The sequence below is a fragment of the Carassius carassius genome, chromosome 27 (genome assembly GCF_963082965.1).
Source record: "Carassius carassius chromosome 27, fCarCar2.1, whole genome shotgun sequence".
NCBI lineage: Eukaryota > Metazoa > Chordata > Actinopteri > Cypriniformes > Cyprinidae > Carassius > Carassius carassius.
In genome coordinates, this window is record NC_081781.1 from 29,072,392 (window position 1) to 29,085,656 (window position 13,265).

The window sequence follows — 13,265 nt, forward strand, 5'->3', positions numbered from 1 at the left end:
AGGCAGCTGACTCGTCACAATATATATATATATAGATAAGAAACGTAGACCAATCTGCAAAGTGGTACTTATTAAATGGAAACAAAACACTCTGGACCTTGGGATCACAGGAGAAATGCAGAAACATTGCAAGCCATAGGTGAGACTGGACAAAAGTGAACTGAAACACGGGTCTGTAGATACACCAAAGAAATGAGCAACTTAACACAGGTCAATGTAATCAGTAACTAAGGCAATCGACAAGAACACATTCAGAAACCTAGGAAATCATGAAGTAAACACATGAAAAGAGAAAACAAGAACAACGTAATGAAATAAACTTCGAAACAAGATCTTTAGGAAACAAAATCACAGTATTGTTCTAACTTTTTTGTTAATGGATTGTAGTTCCTCTGGAGCTACCTGCCTTGCTTTAGTGTTCAGTGGTGGTTGTTTACGAATCAACTCTTATGGGATTTGAACTTGCAGATATGCAGTAACCAGCCCAAATTCTGTAATCACTTGACCACACCATGTCATTTGATTGAGATACTTAACAAAGATTTTGACTTGTATTACAGTTGTTGTCAGAATTATTGGCCCTCTTGGTAAATATGAGCAAAGAAGATTAAAATTATTAGCACCCTAGAAAAAAATAAAAATAAAGTCTGTAATCTGTAACTTGGATTTCATTGAAATATTCTGCCTCAGATTTCATAGTCAAGTCAAGTCACCTTAATTTATTTAGTGCATTATACAATACAGATTATGTCAAAGGAGCTTTACAGTCTGTGTTTATAATGTAGGAGCTGTTATAATACTTCGTTGAAGTTAAACCGCTTTCTGTTTTCTCAAATATGTGCCAAGACAATTCAACAGTTTTATGGAAGTTTAAATGGAATTATATTGTATCACACTTTGGGTTTGTTTGACTAAGACAAAAAAAAAGAAAAAACACAATGACCTTTGTGTAAACAACAGAGTGACATTGTTTACACCTGGGATTAACATCCATCTCATGTGCTCCGATCACAAATGGACAAATAAGACAAATCACCTTGTCATGTTAATCTCAAATGTGCCTCCAGAAGGGAAGCGTTTCTGATTTCTACACCCATCCTGCACTCAAACACAGCCAGGTCACTATTATGCTTTTACACCTTTAGTTAGTCTGTAATGTTGCTGTTTGAGCATAAAAAAGATCTGCTAACTTACAAAGCTCAAAGTCCAATTTAAAAGGAGATATTTTATTTAACACAAATCACTTTTCAAAAACTACGATGAATGACTTCTTTGGACTACCAACGCATATTGTGATATCACAAATATTGATGAATGGCACGAGACCTGTTGAGCTGTTACAAATGTTATCACTATTTCAGAGACACGCTAGCTTTCCTGCAATATTAACACTGAAGCTCGCAGGCTGCTATGGTAAGGGGCATGACATTTCCTGACCAGGCGCAGAGTGGAGCCATTCACAACACACACTGGTCTAGCTAACCAATCACAGTACACACTGGCGTAGCTAACCAATCACAGTACACACTGGCCCGGCTAACCAATCACAGCACACACTGGCCCGGCTAACCAATCACAGTACACACTGGCCCGGCTAACCAATCACAGCACACACTGGCCCAGCTAACCAATCACAGTACACACTGGCCCAGCTAACCAATCACAACACACAATGGCCCAGCTAACCAATCACACCATACACTGGCCCAGCTAACCAATCACACCACACACTGGCCCAGCTAACCAATCACAACACACACTGGCCCAGCTAACCAATCACAACACACACTGGCCCAGTTAACCAATCACAACACACACAGTCACAACACACACTGGCCCAGCTAACCAATCACACCATACACTGGCCCAGCTCACCAATCACACCACACACTGGCCCAGCTAACCAATCACAACACACACTGGCCCAGCTAACCAATCACAACACACACTGGCCCAGTTAACCAATCACAACACACACAGTCACAACACACACTGGCCCAGCTAACCAATCACAGCACACACTGGCCCAGCTAACCAATCACACCACACACTGGCCCAGCTAACCAATCACAACACACACTGGCCCAGCTAACCAATCACAACACACACTGGCCCAGTTAACCAATCACAACACACACAGTCACAACATACACTGGCCCAGCTAACCAATCACAGCACACACTGGCCCAGCTAACCAATCACAACACACACTGGCCCAGCTAACCAATCACAACACACACTGGCCCAGTTAACCAATCACAACACACACAGTCACAACACACAATGGCCCAGCTAACCAATCACACCATACACTGGCCCAGCTAACCAATCACACCACACACTGGCCCAGCTAACCAATCACAACACACACTGGCCCAGCTAACCAATCACAACACACACTGGCCCAGTTAACCAATCACAACACACACAGTCACAACACACACTGGCCCAGCTAACCAATCACAGCACACACTAGCCCAGCTAACCAATCACAGCACACACTTGCTCAGCTAACCAATCACAGCCCATTTCGTATTTCAGAAGGCGGGCCTTCATTTGAAACACGAACTATTCGAGCTGTTCATGCCAGACTGGGGAGAGAGGTGCTGTAATAATGTAAAATATTTGAAAAAATATTGTGTTTTTTGAACAACCTAGTATGAGAGCCTGTTCTAGTACACCCACAAAACAAAATCAAGACTTTGTAGAAGAGCATAATAGAACCCCTTTAACACTGTAAATGTAAGCGTCACACACCTTTATGATTGAATGCTTCACTTGGTCACCACATATGTTTTGATTGATTGGACCAGAAGAGTTTGGGGGTTGCTTCCAGTTATTTCTAGCTGTACAAAACCACTCGTTTTAACTGGGAAATAAAAAGAAAAAAAATATTTGGTTTAATTTTTCCATTCTTGCATCTACACCATATGGTCTGAAAATTTAATTTAGATCAATGGACCAGAGACAAATATGTCTCTCTGTCTTCCTGCAGTTGCTGAGAGAGTTAAAGCATCCTAATGTCATCGCCCTGCAGAAAGTATTTCTCTCTCACAGTGACCGCAAAGTCTGGCTCCTCTTTGACTATGCTGAGCATGACCTGTGGGTAAGTACACACATGTCAAGTGTCTGTGTCAAGTTAAAGGAATTCAAAGACCCTGGCTTTGTTTTCTTCATTGCAATCATCATTGCATTTCTGCCATTTGCACGTAAACTGTACGACAGTATTGTATTGTATTGTATTTTAAAGATAAAATGTGTTGTGTAAATGGTAATCACTATGATGTTTTTTATGTATCATTAATGTTTAAAACACATTTTTAAATTGTTAAATAAATTAATTGTTAAATGTGTTTTCGTATGGTTGAGTTGAGTTGTGCATCACATTTCACTATCTGAACAAACATCGCCATGTTAAAAGTTAAAATTTTCTGATACATTAAGACACTTAGGGCCAGATTTATTAATAGCTTCGCCAGCGCGAACCTTCTTTTAGTGTTAAAAACGACTGTCAGGATTTACAGTTTCACCATTTAAGATGTGCAGTGAAAGTAGCAATGAAAAGTGTGAACGCAGTCATTTTTGTGGCTGATCTTCCTGCATAGGCATTTTGTAAGTGTTTCCCTTTGAGATGCTAAATTAAATGGAGAAGAGTATTTAAATGAACGATGCAGCGTGATTTACTATGGTTTGCACTAGTCTATTTACTGGTATTATAAGCCATTATTTACTGCCCAAATATAGCATGCACCATTAGCATTTGTTAGTAGATTGCATGCACCAAAATATCATCGAATCATCATTATTATGGAACTGATTAGGGTGCATCTGTTCATTTTGTGCGTTGTCAGTAAATCACCCGCAGAACTTTCCACTCCCATCTACACTGTTAAGGGATTATGCTGTAATGCTAATTTGCCCTGTTTAGTAAATCTGCTGGCCCTTATTGTCCTTGACACTTAGGATCTGCAGGGCCCTCTGTGTGATTAGCATTGTTTCTGAAATTTGATTGCTCTGATGGTTGCCACCTCATCAGTTGAAAAAGTTGAGAGTTCAGCAGAGATCTAGGGCCCTATCATACACCCGGCGCAATGTGACGCAACACTCAAAATTGGTCTAAAGTCTGGCGCAATGTTTTTTCTTTGTTATTTAAAGAGCGTATATATATAAATGTCTACATGTCATAATGGATAGTCATTGCATGTATCAGAATTAGGCTATTTGCTCGCACACGAGCAGCTCCGTTTCATCTCGCAGACGCATTCTGTCTTTGCACTTGCCAAATTCCACCATGTAAATAACAAATCTGTCATGGCACAAGCGCAACTGGCTCTTAAAGGGAATGGAAGATGAGACTCTGATTGGTTTATTGCACGTTACGCCCAAAAAACACCCATAACTTATTAAGAGAATAGGGACAACACATTTAGACCATGCGCCTGGGCGCGCCAACCGTTTTTCCGTCGTTAAAATAGCACGCGTCCTGAGTGCTCATGCGCCGTGCGCTTTACACTTTGCGTTTAGATCGTTAAAATAGGGACCCTAATGTTACTGATCTTAATTTGGTAGTGCGTGACCTTAGCAGCAAAAAATCTATAGGAAAGAGGTTTATAGAATGTGAATACACAAATTTCTTGCAACTTTAACCTTTTCTTATGTTGTAGCACATCATAAAATTTCATCGAGCATCAAAGGCCAACAAGAAACCCATGCAGCTACCGAGGGGGATGGTGAAGTCTCTTCTTTACCAAATCTTAGATGGCATCCATTACCTTCATGCCAACTGGGTCCTGCACAGAGATCTGGTGAGTACAGCCTGATCACACTGCAAGGCATGATGTTTAACTCTCATAATTATTTTTTCCATTCCCATTTATTCCAGCAGTACAAAGTAAAGAAATAAATCTATGCACTGCTGTGATTTTCAAATGAAAATGAATTACAGCAGTAAAAGAGAAAGTGTTGACAAGCATTTTGTCATTTGATGCTGGGGTGTAACACAAAGCACAGTGTTATGCATGCAGATTAATTTTTCAAATGTGAAAAAATATAAGTGTAATCGCATTGATATGTCTGCCACCAGTCTGTGAAAAGGCTCTCTGCACCTCCGTATCATCATGGTCTGTGTGAACATGACTTTTAAAAGTACAATATTAGGTTGTGATTATATTCTGCATTTTGTGAAGGTGTGTTTTAGCTTATTTAAATCACTGGCTACATTTTCCACCAATGCAAATAGTTTTATGTAAGAAACTATTTGACAGTCAAAGTAAGAAGAAAATAAAGTTGGCAGGCTGTAGCAGGCTCCCTCTCTCTTTTTTTTTCAGTAAATCAGTTTTTGCTTATATACCTGATCCAACAATGGATAATCCAGTCTTATCTTAACTAAACTAAACTATTTGTGCAATGTTCAGCTGGTATTACTGTTCGTCAAAAGCATCAGCACACAGACTGGGACTGATATGGATTGAATCCAGTGGAAAGAGTCACACACGGATTGTTTCTGCACCGTGATGTAATCCCATCAATCAATAGCCCACTCCATCATTAACCTAGTTGTATATAAGAGAAATAGAGATTGTTACAGTACTCAACAGCTTGTTTGACTTAGTCAACATCAAACAGCAACAGGAACAGCAGGGTATTCAGTGCTCTTGTATTTATTTGTTTATTACTGTTGTGTAAAAGTAAGTTCAAAAGGGAGAGGTCCCCCAGAAATGAAACTTCTGTCATTATTTACTTAACTTCACTGGTAAATCAGTTTTTGATCAGGAAACACTAGTGTCTTATTAGCATGGATATTACACACATATTAGCTGTTTATTAGTATTTATAAAGCACATATTAATGTCTTATTCTTCATGAACATATTTTAGCTCTAATCCTTTAATCCGACTCCATACCTAAACTTAACAACTACCTTACTAACTATTAATAAGCAGCAAATGAGGGGTTTGTTGAGGTAAAAACCCATAGTTGGTAGTGAATATGGGCTACATATTAAAGTGGTCATTCTAAACACATATGTTAGTATTTTTTTTCATGCAGCTCTTTTTCATACAGCAGAGGTTGTCATTAACTGTATGTCAAGCTTCATCCTGTCACTTTCTTTATAGTTATATGGAAAAGTGATGTTTGTTTTTCTCTGAAAATATAACAGCATATGGTTTACTAAAGAAATAAGCCCAAAGAAGCTGTGGAAAGGCATGAAACAAAGTGGAGCGATTAAAACCCTTTTAGCTGTTATTAAATTCCATATACGCAGTAAGGTTTCACAGAATAAAACTTAAAAAAAAAGTGTAATGACATTAATAAAACAGTATTCTTCCACCAAACAATGTAGTTCCTCAGAAACAGGTGTGCTTCTAACAAAGTGGTTGCCGAGCAACACACAGAAGTAAACAAAGGTGTGTGTTTGTAGAGTAATTTACAACAGCTTCGAACGCGGCTCAGCCAATCAGAATCAAGGACCAGAACTATACGTTTTATAAATAAAGGCAGGTAAATAATTACAGATTTGCTATTTTTGGATAAACTGTTCTACTAACAGAGGCAGCCAAGTTATTTTGGTAGAAACTACAAACTTGTTACATAACTCAACCTTTTGTGTGTGTATGCGCACGTGTGTGTGTTTGTGCATGTGTCACAGTCTTCAGCTGGTGTGCCCGGGAGGGCCACCAGATGACACTGTCTTTTTGTGAGAGTTGTGTTTCATTTGGTGCCATATGCTCTCTCCTGTCTATTTTCTGACCCCGCCCCTCTTGTTATCTCATTATTGTTTTAGTTGTTCCACCTGTGTTTCTCCCTTTCCTCTGGACTCCATTTCCTCTAAACTCCACTCACCTGTTCTCTCGTTACCTTATTCTTTGATTTAATTTGTCCCTGTGTTTTCTGTTCTGGGCTCGTTTGTCTCACGTACTGTATGTACTGGTTCATGTCTTTGATGTCTGGCTGTCCTGTGTTCAGTCTAGTATTAAGAATGAATGCTATTCTAGTGTTCCTGTAGCTCAGTTGGTAGAGCATTGTGCTATCAAGCGCAAGTTTGGGGCTTCGATTCCCCGGGAGCACATGATAAGTTAAAATTGATAGCCTGAATGCACTGTAAGTCGCTTTGGATAAAAGCGTCTGCTAAATGAATAAATTTAATTTTAATTTAATTTATTCTGTTTTTTCATTTCATTTTCATTTGTTTTTGTTTATTTTGGTAATTTATAAATAAATAATCCTCATCTGCCTGCACTTGAGTCTTCGCCTCTTACGATCCCTGACAGTATAAGTACGTGTGTGTGTGTGCATGTGTTCATGTTTTAGTTGCTCCTGTTGAAATGGAATATGGGTAAGGTTAGGGCAGGTTTTAAATCATAAAAACATTGTCTATTTTTGTGTTCAGAAGAAGAAAGAAACACAAAAAAGCTTGGAACGGCATAAGTATTTTCATTTTTTGGGTGAATTTTTTGGGTTTTGTCCCATATATATATATATATATGTAATGTTATATATCATTGCTCTTTTGTTGATAGCTTCCATTGTCCATTGCTTTGGATAAAAGCATCTGCTAAATGACTAAATATAAATGCAATGTGCTAGATAAACATTGTTTTAACATTATTGTAGAGGCATGACTAGTGTCTGCATTCAGTGATATTATCTTAACGTAAGCATAAATGGTAATTACTGAAATATTATTGCTTGCTTTTCAACATTGAGGCCTGCAGTTTTACAATACACATTTGTTGAAGTGAGTTATTGTGAATCATAATAGCAATTTTGAGATGGCAGTATTGTGGTGTGAATTACAGAAACCTTATGGTTGCTGTTCCCATAGCAACATTATCTCATTAAGGCTCATAGAAACTAAAGTGTCTCAGAATAATTAGAAGACATCATTACTTACTGAAGCAACAGCCAGTCACCCACGATCACATACAGATCCACAACGTCTCTGTGTTTCAGTCTGTCTGATCCATTTCGATGTCCCTTTATAAGCAACAACATTTAGTATAATGAAGATGCCATCTCCCATAAGTGTTGCAGTTAGAAGAGCGATAGCTCAGCACCTGCCACAGCTTCCCTGTGAAAGAATATTTCCATAAACAAAATGAGTGTCATGGATATGTGGTTCATGCAGGCAGGGGCGGACTGGGACCAAAAAGTGGCCCTGGACTTTCTGGCCCACAGCAGCCCACCACATCAAAACGCAAACGCCCCTGTTTTGATGTCATTTATTTATTTGATATTTAAGTATACTGTTTGGGGATTTTAACCAATAGGGCAACTGATCCTCCATTGAAAAAAAAAAAAAGAAAAAAAAGATAACCTGCGTGCTGCAGCTGTTCATTTAGCGACTCCTAGTGAGCGATACATGTTCATCACGAGACAAACATTCTCCTAGAACTCACACTTTGCATTCAGTTAACAGATGCATGAATATGCGGTAATATAAGTTCATGATCCGATTCGTGTAAAATCTTTTCTTTTTACGTTTTCTTGAGTAAATCTTTTAAAATAATCATTTATTTTGTTTAACGAAAACATTGTGGAAACCAGTGGTTCACAAACTGGATAGATCTGAGGTGCAGGGCTCGCAAAATCGCTAGCCCGACGTCCAGGGGCTATTGTGTTTTGCAGTCGGCCTCCAAAATGTATCACTGCTCTTCCCGACGGGCTATCGTGAATAGTGATTTAAAATTCGCGTTGTTCACTCGCTTGGAGGGGTGAAATGTATCGTAGTTGATCGTTTTCACTTGTTTCTAAATCTTGCTGATTCAACTTTTTTAAACAATTTGCGCGCGTTCGAAGCTTGCGTGCACTCGTTCAAAGCACGCGCTGTGAGCAGCATTTCAGACAATGCGCGTACAAAGAATTAATTCATCTTTTGGGTATCCTAACTTCTGAATGAACAAATACACACACAATTATTTCAAAATAATTGTCTCTGCAAGTATTCTCGTAAACACAGTCGGTTATGTTTTAAGTGAACGTATACAGTGGCCTGCTGCTCAGAGAAATTCGCTGTACCAGATGAATCTGTCTCTCTCTAAATTAGACAAAAACGCGCTTGTTGGCTGCGCGATCGACTCACTCATCCATTTGCGTAGAAAAGAGATGTAATATTATGATTTCCGTCAATTAAAAAAAAAAAAAATATATATATATTTGTGTACCGGGTGGGCCGGCCCACATTGGCTAGCGGCCCACCGGGAAAAGTCCCGGTGCTCCAGATGGCCAGTCCGCCCCTGCATGCAGGTGTGAACAGATAAACAATACTGCAGGCTTCAGTGTCACATGATCTTCAGAAATCATTCATATATGCTGCTCAAGAAACATTTCTGATTATTATCAATGTTGACAACCGTTGTGCTGCCCAATATTAATGAAGACACCCTGTTATACTACCATTCAAATGTGTTTGTGTGTCTTAATAGAAATTAACCCTATTATTAAGTAAACAGGCATTTAATTGATCAAAAGTGACTGTAAACACATTTATAATGTTGTGAAATCTCTTCTTTTGAACCTTCTATTCACCAAAGAAATCTGGAAAAAAAAAGTTTCCACAAAATATTAAGCAGCAAAAAAAAAAGTAAAAAAAAAAAAAAAAAAAAAATTTATGCATTTAGCAGACGCTTTTATCCAAAGCGACTTACAGTGCATTCAAGCTATCAATTTTTACCTATCATGTGTTCCCGGGGAATCGAACCCACAACCTTGCGCTTCATAGAGCAATGCTCTACCAATTCAGCTACAAGAACACTGCCATTGTTACCATTGATAATAAGAACCATTATTAATAACTGAGCAGCAATAATAAATGAGCAACAGATCAGTAGCATATTTTGATTAAAAAAATGCAGCCTTGGTGAACAGAAATGACTTCATTAAAAAGATTTAAAAAGTACTGTACAGAGGTGATGGTTAATCAAGTCTAAACTACTCTGATTTTAGTTAAACATCTGTACTGTTCTAGAATGATTCTGACAAGATTTTATTTAAAATTTTGCACATCCATTGGTTAAAGATGTTTTGTCGTAGCACCAAAGCATTACATATCATTCTGAGATCTTTGTCTTTCAGAAACCTGCCAATATCCTGGTCATGGGGGAAGGCCCAGAGCGAGGAAGAGTCAAAATTGGTAAAACATACTGACTTTGGCATAGGATTGCAACTGAAAATGTGTTTATTTAAGTTGCAAATTATAAATGAAGAAAATGAGATATAATGTAATTCTCCTGAAGCATTTTTGGTCTAATCGTTTTCTTTTTAGGTGATATTATCATGGTTTAGAGAGCTTAGGCAGCTGTAGGGCCAGTCTTAGCAAATGTGAAGCCATTGTCTTACATAAGAAACTATTCTGGGAACTATTCTGTTCAGGGCTGTCAACACTATTTTTACCAGCCTGTGGAATTTGGTATTGTGTTTAGTTACACTGTGGCTTTCAGTGTTATACTCATTTGAGTACTGGAGCCGCATCATGTACAGTAAGCAGAACAACTATTTCATCTTTCATGGGTTATGACAAAAAAAAGGAGGGCGTTTTGCTGTAACTGTGTAAGAGTAGCCCAATTCAAGAGGAAACCACAGACTTGGCAACACTGATGAAACACTGATGAAATGGTCTCTAGAATGTTCTCAATGCAAATGTTATGTTATGCATTATTTAAACACTATTTCAATAATACACTTATTATTATAATTATGATGCCACATCGTCACTTCATGACCCCTGAAACCCACCCGTTATTAATAATATTAAACAAAATGCATAGGTCACCTAGGGCTGAAATGATCTGTAAACATGATCGGAGTGGGCTGTTTATGGCTTTCTGTGTTTGTGTGTCTTAGCTGATATGGGTTTTGCCCGACTCTTTAACTCTCCACTGAAGCCGTTGGCCGATCTGGACCCAGTGGTCGTCACATTCTGGTACCGAGCCCCAGAACTACTGCTCGGGGCGAGACACTACACAAAAGCAATCGGCAAGTTGTGCACTGTGTGTATTCCAGGCTGTCTGTCTGTATTCTTTGATATCTCTACTAAATATTCTTTGACCTTTTTTTTCAGATATTTGGGCAATAGGCTGTATCTTTGCGGAGCTGTTGACGTCAGAACCAATCTTTCATTGCCGACAAGAAGACATAAAGACCAGCAATCCTTTCCATCACGACCAGTTAGATCGCATATTCAGCGTCATGGGCTTCCCAGCAGGTGACTGACCTTAACTTACAGTATCTTATGGCCACCTTTACTCTGCCTCGCTGAACTACTCTCAGGAATCCATTAGATTTAGAAACATTTTTACATCACTTGTGTTAGACTGATCAGTTGAGGTTAATATAAATCAGAATGACTGGTCGTGGCAGTTTCTGGAAAAATAAACTTACTAGATTTACAATTTATGACTTGCCTCTTGCATTTCCATTAAGTTTAAATATTGTATGTTTTTTTTTTTTTTACTTTCTATAAAGCCTGAATTATTTTGTCCTTCCCCCTTTGATATATTACTTGCATATATTAGTGTTACTGTTTTGAGTCATTTGTTTTAACTTAAGTGTTACATAATGTGAAGCTGTTTGCACAGTGATCATTGACTCATCATTGATGGTGCTGTTTTGTGGGTTTATATGAAATAGATTATACCACAATAATAGACCAGAAAATGATTGTACAGAACACAATAGAAAATATTAGACAATATAGATTGCCCATCCAAAAATGCTGATATTTCATAGACATAACTCAGAAAACAGAGCAACATATTCAGTTGGACTTCTGGATTGTCATGCTGGAGGTGTTGTGAGTGAAGCGCACGATGAAGGAGAATTTGCTATAACAGTCTTAAATATATAAAGCCACAAGAAAACTGCAGAATACTCGCTAACCACAAAGTATAGCTGAAAATGGACAAATACTAAAGGAAAACTGAGGTTTCATAAGCAGGAGCCAAACACATGGAAACTAATGTGATAATCATACAACAGGTAAACTGAATGATTAATTAAGCAGATTAGGGAAAACTAGGTCAAACAGAGCCAAAACAAAAACATAATGCCACAGAAAACAGAGCACATTTTACATGGATATGTAGGACCAGATTTTTCTAAAGAGGGTAAATTTAAATAATGCAATCTACCAGTGCAAATTAGCGAAAGAGCAGAGCCGATGATAACCAGAAATGTGTAATCTACTACAAACACAGGTGTAGTATGCTTTTTTGGGTGTGAAATAATGGCGCAAATACCAGTAAACTGGCTACAAAACCTCAGTAAATCACCTTACATGATTTATTTAAATACTATCTTCCCTTACACTTTGCATTTGAAAGAGAAACTTCTTCAAATGCATATGCAATAAGATAAGCCGCAAAAATAACTACCATGACTTTTGATCACTGATTTCTATCGCGTGAATATAGTTTTTTAACACTGGAAGCGTGTTTGCACCTAATTTGATGCCATGTGCTTCTGAAAAACTCTCATTGAATTTACATTTTCTGCTACTGAGGTTATGATACAGGTAGAGTTTTGTGTAATAATAACAGATGTTATTGTACAGTACATGCTCTTAGGGGTACTTACAGTGTACTCACTTTTGAAAGCACTAGGTAATATAAGGCAGTGGTTTTCAACCTGTGGGCGATGGTATTGCAGGTGGGCCGCCAATTACTATTAAAAGAAATAATAATATTGTTCATATATGTAAAAATGTCTAAGTCGTAACATAACATCATTTCATATATATAATTAACAAAAAATAAATATTAAACAGTAAAATATGCTTCCACTATTCAAGCTCGCTGATTGGTTTAAGAAGAAACCGTCAATTTATCTTAAATATTTTTGCTGCATATGCTACAGAACAACAGCAGTTGTGCCAAGCGGGGCCAGCCCGAGTTATTTTCTGTTTATTGCCAGTTCATTCAAGAAAGACAGTTAACAATCTACAACCCGAATCCCGGAAAAGTTGGGACGTTTTTTAAATTTTAATAAAATGAAAACTAAAAGACTTTCAAATCACATGAGCCAATATTTTATTCACAATAGAACATAGATAACATAGCAAATGTTTAAACTGAGAAAGTTTACAATTTTATGCACAAAATGAGCTCATTTCAATTTTGATTTCTGCTACAGGTCTCAAAATAGTTGGGACGGGGCATGTTTACCATGGTGTAGCATCTCCTTTTCTTTTCAAAACAGTTTGAAGACGTCTGGGCATTGAGGCTATGAGTTGCTGGAGTTTTGCTGTTGGAATTTGGTCCCATTCTTGC

The 13,265-nt window shown here is 38.0% G+C and overlaps 1 protein-coding gene across 1 annotated transcript in view; it reads left to right on the top strand.

The window, feature by feature from the left end:
* LOC132107135 (cyclin-dependent kinase 19-like) overlaps positions 1-13,265 on the top strand; it is a 51,447-nt gene that overhangs the window by 22,285 nt on the left and 15,897 nt on the right. The window contains exons 3-7 of the mRNA XM_059513347.1: positions 2,996-3,106; positions 4,665-4,805; positions 10,075-10,132; positions 10,843-10,974; positions 11,060-11,203. Of these exons, the coding sequence (XP_059369330.1) occupies positions 2,996-3,106; positions 4,665-4,805; positions 10,075-10,132; positions 10,843-10,974; positions 11,060-11,203 (586 nt within the window). The remainder of the gene's footprint in view (positions 1-2,995; positions 3,107-4,664; positions 4,806-10,074; positions 10,133-10,842; positions 10,975-11,059; positions 11,204-13,265) is intronic.